The sequence below is a fragment of the Sinocyclocheilus grahami genome, unplaced genomic scaffold, assembly GCF_001515645.1.
Source record: "Sinocyclocheilus grahami isolate Dianchi unplaced genomic scaffold, SAMN03320097.WGS_v1.1 scaffold109.1, whole genome shotgun sequence".
NCBI classification, from domain to species: Eukaryota; Metazoa; Chordata; class Actinopteri; order Cypriniformes; family Cyprinidae; genus Sinocyclocheilus; species Sinocyclocheilus grahami.
Window position 1 is genome coordinate 1,383,628 of NW_015505288.1, and position 7,222 is coordinate 1,390,849.

Below are 7,222 nucleotides of genomic sequence, written 5' to 3' on the forward strand. Positions count from 1 at the left end.
CACATACACAAAAACAAGTAGATAGAATAGAAAAAATAGAAAGCTAGTGGTGTTTTTAAATAAAAAAGAAGATAAATAAATAAATAAAGTAGAATTAAAATAAAATAGAAAGTGGGTTAGAGGGTCAAATACAGATGGAACAGATGTGTTTTTAGTCGTTTTTTGAAGATGGCTGAGGACTCGGATTGAGTTGGGCAGGTCATTCCACCAGGAGGAAACAGTTAATGAAAAAGTCCATGAAAGTGATTTTGTGCCTCTGGGATGGCACAATAAAGCGTCGTTCACTTGCAGAATGCAAGCTTCTAGAGGGCACATAACTCTGAAGTAATGAATTTAGGTAAAGGGGTGCAGAGCCAGTGGTGGTTTTGTAGGCAAACATTAATGCCAATAAATTTAAATGAGAATGTATGTGACATTCCAGGTGAAGGTGAAGTGACATGTGGCCAAGTATGGTGACCCATACTCAGAATTAGTGCTCTGCATTTACCCATCCAAAGTGCACACACACACAGCAGTGAACACACACAAACCGTGAACACACACCCGGAGCAGTGGGCAGCCATTTATGCTGCGGCGCCCGGGGAGCAGTTGGGGGTTCAGTGCCTTGCTCAAGGGCACCTCAGTCGTGGTATTGAAGGTGGGAGAGAGCGCTGTACATTCACTCCCCCCACCTACAATCCCTGCTGGTACGAGACTCGAACCCACAACCTTTGGGTTATGAGTCCGACTCTCTAACCATTAGGCCACGACTTCCCCCATTCCATGAGTCAAACTAAGCTTTACACTAAGATGTTGAGTAATGGCTTAAATAAAAATAAAAAAAGTTTTCCAGCACACTACCAATAGATGGGGCTGTGGGGTTAGGTAGTATATGAATGTTTTTTTCCCCATTTCATTTAAGTCTTAAAGGGATAGTTTACCCAAAAATGAATGTTGCCATTATTTGCTCACCCTAATGTTATTTAAACCAATATGACATGCTTTCTTCCACAGAACTCAAAAGATAATGTTAAGCAGAAAGGTGTACAATTTACTTTAAAACAAATTTTACTCAGGAATTGCTAGTAAATTTCACAAAAAAAAAAAAAAAAGTAATTGAAATTTGAAGTAGAAAGACTGATATAATATTTTCTCGTAAAACATACTACAATAATTGCCATATAATTGGTTCATATAGAACAGGGGTGTCAAACTAAGTTCCTGGAGGGCCACAGCCCTGCAGAGTTTAGCTTCAACCCTAATTAAACATACCTGATCCAGCTAATCAAGTCCTTCAGGCTTATTTGCAAACTACATGGTTTGTGTGTTGGATCAGGGTTGGAACTTGCAGTTAACTTGGAATCTGCTTTAGAAGATTTTCAGTGTAAATTATTTTAATATTTGTGAATTGCTCACAAAGCTATTGTATGAACTGTTTAGATTCTGCTAAATCTGTCCTCTTGCCTTCTATGGAAAAAAACAACATGAGGTTGAGTTTTTCATTTTTAATTGATCTTTTTAAGTGAACTATTCCCTTTAATGACACTGTGCTATTATTAGGGAGGCACCAATATTAAAATTATTATTTTCATGCTTTGGCATGGAATATATAGAATAATCCATAAATAGCTTATCCTAAAAGGTAATTTACATGTAAAAATAGGTGAAATGAACTGCACAATTAAATACTTCATATTGGCCAATATGTATCAGGCTACATAGTCTGGAGCTGTCAAAGAGGTTGTACTCACAATGATGCTCTTGCATTCTCGTCCTCTGCATAGCTCAGTGTAAGTTGAGTACTGCACATACACAACCCAACTGCCCACAAACACAGCAAGCCATGTGAGAAAGAGATACTTTACTCGAATATAGGACAGGCGAGCCTGAGGGAAAGGAAGCAGAAAATAAACATAAGCTCAGGTCTGTGAACTTTAACACAGTCCATGCATAAAGTAAATACAAATCCTGACTGAACTCGATGTCAAGTGTTTACTTATAGTTTATTACTCTGTCAAATTTAAAAACAGAAAAAGAGGCCGAAACAATATTCATGTCAATACATGTCACACAGCAAATTAACAACAACAAAAAGACTCCTGCTACAACATACCCAAAGAAATACAACCATCAACAGTGAACAAACCACATATTTGCTAACTACCAGCCAATGGGTCATGAAATGAGTACAGCCACAATCTGATAACACTTAACTAAAGCAAGGTCAATAATTATCCGCTACATTAACTCATTTGAATGAAGTCCCTATGACAGACAGCCTAGGCTATTTCTGTTAGTTCACTTGCACACAAGGCTTCTGAACTACTAATATACCTGCATGAAGTGTTATGCCCCTGAAATAAAAAGGATGTGGTTACTGTGGTCACCAAAGCTTTACCATGTCAATTTGGGCAGATCAAGCTTTACAGCAGTTTGAAGTGAAAGGCATTAGGGGGCATCCCCATGTATCGTGCAATAACAGCCTGGAGCTTTGCCCATAGAAAAGTTGTCTTCATGGGCTATTTGTGCTGTGGTTTCAGCCATCATGAGGTAGAGCAAATAATACTACCATTCAAAAGATTAGGGTCAATAAGATTTTTAAGTTTTGAAAAAAGTCTCTTATGCCTACCAAGGCTGCATTTATATGATAAAAATACAGTAAACACAGTAATATTGTGAAACATTACAATTTAAAATACCTTTTTCTGTTTGCATATATTTTCAAATGTTATTTATTCTTGTGATGGCAAAGCTGACTTTTCTTCAGCGATTACTCTAGTCTTCAGTGTCACACGATCCTTCAGAAATCATTCAAATATGCTGATTTGGTGTTCAAAAAACATTTCTTACTACTATCAATAAAAACTGTTGTGGTTCATTTGATATGGAATGACTTAAGTGAGAAATAATTTACTTTGATTTACTATCCCAACACAGCAACACTGACCCAACTAAGAGACTGGGACAGGGACTACCATTGGACCAATAATATTACTTTTGCAATTATAATAATAATAACATGCAATAATACTAATAATAATTGTATTATTAATAAATAAAATATTTAACAAAATAAGAAATCTTACTATTTCTTATTACTATCAATGAAAACTGTTGTGCTGCTTAATATTTTTGTGGAAACCATGACACATTTTTTTTCAGAATTGTTTAATCGAAGCTTCAAAGGAACAGGATTTTTTTTTTTGCACTTTTGGTCAGTTTAATGCATAATTGCCGAATAAAATTATTCATTTCTTAGTCAAATTTATTATTAGTCAAATGTATAATTTAATTACTTTGCAAATGCTGTAAAACATTATAAATCTTCAGGTTAAGAATAAACACCAACACTTAGTCATTTTGTTCTTCTATTTATTCATTAAATCTGTTAAAATGCAAGCAATGATACTAGGGGTTATTTTTCACTTTTTTCCACTTTGAAACGCAAATGACCAGACTTTTAAAGGCTCTATTTTCATTTTTGGGTTAGGTTGCATTAGGTACGAGGCTGTGTGCTACATCTTATGAAAATTTCATGCTACACTATCTATGGGCACATACACATGTAGGTGTATTGTATGTAGTGCAGGTCCATGTAAATGAAGCAGAACAAAGGTTGGTGTACCACATTTGTTAGAAATAGGCCATTGCACTTTAGATGCATGAGATGTCTTTTCTCAGTGCAATATTGTATCTAAACTCAGTCTGTGCAACTGCCATTTGGGTATTCCACCAGCAGGTGTTAACAAAGTACATCTGGAAGTCCAAGGAATTGATTACAGATAATTATGGTTAATACCTAGCCATGATCCAAGACATACTGCTCTTAAAATAAGACTCTAAATGGGTCAGTCTGTGTCAACTCAACCAGAGGTCCATGGCTACATACAGGTGCATCTAAACAAATTAGAATATCGTATAAAAAGTTAATTTTTTGTAACCTTTCAAAAAGTGAAACTTTCATATATTCTAGATTCATTACATGTAAAGGAAAATATTTCAAAAGTTTTTTTTTGTTTTAATTTTGATGATTAGAGCTTACAGCTTATGAAAGTCAAACATCCAGTATCTCAAAATTAGAGATGCACCGATACCACTTTTTTTCAGTACTCGACCGATATGATACTTTTATTGCATTTGTAAATTTTTTAAATATTGGGTACAGAAAACAAAAGAGTATGGTTTGGTACCATAAAAGAGTATGGTAACATGGATGACATTTCCCAACAGCACAGCAGTAATGACTTTATTAAAGGTGTAATAGGTGATTGTCTTCAGAAACATTTTTTGTTGTCTCTTCACATCCAGATAGCAATCATTAAGTTAAGTGGTCTAAATGTATTCATCTGTATTTATATATTCTTTGGAAGGCGTAGGACCAGTGCTATAGATCCTCTGAGGAACAATTCCACTCATTCTCTACTATAGGAGATGAAGAGTTGTATAAACTTGTTAAATCATCTAAACCAGTGATCTTCACTATTTTTTTCATGAGTGCCGCACTTATAGGACAAAGTTAATAGGAGAGCCACTTTTACTGCAAAGTATCAAGTTACATCCAGTCATAAATAGCATGTCTGCTTCTCAATCTGTCATCCCTGAACATACAATATGCAACGCAATACAAAAGGGGTTTATTTTTAAAAGTTATTTAAAGTTATTTTTTTAAAGTTACTTATTTAAAGTTATTTGCTTCTACATTAGCCCATCATGTATCAAACCATCTAAGAACACAAGATTGCCAAATCAACTCCGCAGTGAGTCAATGTCATGGACGTAAGGTCAGAGCAAGTTTAAATATCTTTCTAGTCTATATTTCCATCTTGTAATTCCGCTGTTTTGGGTATTTTTCCAATATAAATTTTTTGTAATAGAGCAGACACTGACTGTTCTCATTTAGCGAGACAGCAGACGCTGAAAACACTGCACGCTTCAGTATGTGTGTAGTAAACGAAACCGCACGTCTGTGCCATTCATTCATAAAGAGATACGCAGGATTCATATTTAAATAGTATTTTTGCAGCTAAATATTTACAGATATCAGTCAATATTGCGATTTGATCAAAACTTTTTTAAGTTTCCAAAAATTTGGTTCATTTGACACGGAATGACCCAAAGTGAGAAATAATTTACTTTGTTTTACTATCCCAACACAGCAACACTGATCCAACCAAGAGTCTGGGACGAGGGCTACCTGTGGACAAATTATATTACTTTTGCAATTTTGTCTGGTGCTGCTAGCAGTGCAAAAATTATCACACACTTCCGCTTTAAGAATGTGAGTCAAAGTATCATAGCATTCTATTCTGACAAGACAATTGAAGCAAGACAGGAAGCGAATGGATAGAACTGAGAATGTAGATGGGACTGGGAAAGAAACACATGCCGGGATTCCAATTTTTGCCCCAAATTTGGTTATTTTGTGATCTCAGTATGACTGTTTTTATTATTAATAATAATAATAATGACTGTTAATTGTACTATTAATTGTATTATTGCTAAATAAAATATTTAACTAAATAAGAACGATTACTATTGAAATATTTAACTAAAATACAAACAATCAAGTATTTAAAAAAATACTTATTTTAGAGTACAACTGTACAATTACAATACTAATATTTATGACTTTATGTCTTAATTTCTTCATTTTCAAACATTACACTATCAAGCTTTTATATTGGCTTATCTTTTCTTGGCAACATCCGGTTTATAGACACTTTTCAAGTTTTGATGGTTAGCACATGTTGTGTTCCTAAATGCACATTTTTAGTGACCCAAATTCAGAGCAGATGCAAAGACAGAGTTTGTGTGGAATTGCCTACAGCTAACTGAGCTACTCTGAGCCGCTAAAAACACAAGATCATGAGCTGTTCACGTAAAAAGAACTTCAATCTGGTATATACACTCTTAAAAATAAAAGTGCTTCAAAAGGTTCTTCAAGCGATGCCATAGAAGAACCATTTTTGGGTCCACAAATAACCATTCAGTCAAAGGTTCTTTAAAGAACCATCTCTTTCTTACCTTTTTATAATCTGAAGAACCTTCTTTCGCCACAAAGAACCTTTTGTGAAACAGAAAGGTTCTTCAGATGTTAAAGGTTCTTTATGGAACCATTTAGACAAAAAGGTTCTTCTATGGCATCGTGAAGCACCTTTATTTTTAAGAGTGTAGCCTATTTATTCAATTAAATTGCAGCAATTTTATAATGGTTTCTTTATGACAAAGCGCTGCCCATAAGGCTATGATTCCAACAGGACTTGATATTTCTGATATCTGTAATGCCAGATAAAGCAGTTTAATACCAGACAAAGAAGTTTTCTCCTTATTTATAGAGTCAACAACAAAAGTATGTCATGTAATAAAGTTCAGGCACTGTGTAAACCTCCCAACCTGGAGATCTGGCACCCTTTGTACTTTGTACCAACCTGTATCACCACAGCAGGGTTTCTGCAGGATTTTTAAGCTCAAATTTAAGACCTTTTTAAGACCTGCACAAATAAAATGAATACCATATGAGCGAGGTAGGGCAATGTCTATAGTAACATATTAAACTGTAAAATTACTGTAAAAAGCATAACTTACAGTTCAGATACAAGTTTTCACAAAAACAAAAAGTTTTATAAAATGATCAACTTTACATTTCAGCATTTAAACCATTTTTAAGAAAACAGATGAGTCAAAAAGTATTAGTCATTATATTAATTTAAACAATTATTATCAATAAATTGTTATATCAATTAAATAACAAATTATGGGTGTGCGATATTGACAAAACAATTATATCTCGATAATTTTCTAGGATTTTATTGATAACGATAATTAGACAATATTTTGCTGAGTGTGTTATTGTGCTGATATCTTATCTCTAATTGTGCTGACAGCTGGATCAGAGGGAAATGGAATACTTTAACCTGCAGTTACAAATGCATAAATAATGTTTTGATATTTTAAACATAAAAACTGATGTTTGAAATGATTTAAAAAATGAAAAGGTACCTTAAACGTGAAATTAAAATCGCCAGTAGGTGGCAGCAAGTCACTGTTAAGTGAGTCACTGTGATTGAACCAAATAATTTAAACTGTTGATTCATTCAGGAACGAAACACCTTCCTGTTGCTCAGTGACGCAGAACAGCGCTGTGGCTGTGTTTGGAATGATTTTTGTTGGAGAAATAGAACAAATATGGAAATATGGCGTCTAAAACATAAGTCTCTTAATATTAACTTCTTGTTTATTGAAC

General features: G+C 34.3%; 1 protein-coding gene across 1 annotated transcript in view; it reads right to left on the minus strand.

Annotated features, from left to right (window-relative positions):
• The window catches only part of dipk1aa (divergent protein kinase domain 1Aa), a 27,549-nt gene that overhangs the window by 2,839 nt on the left and 17,488 nt on the right, over positions 1-7,222 (minus strand). Inside the window, exon 2 of the mRNA XM_016277165.1 lies at positions 1,731-1,865. Coding sequence (XP_016132651.1) covers positions 1,731-1,865 — 135 coding nt within the window. The remainder of the gene's footprint in view (positions 1-1,730; positions 1,866-7,222) is intronic.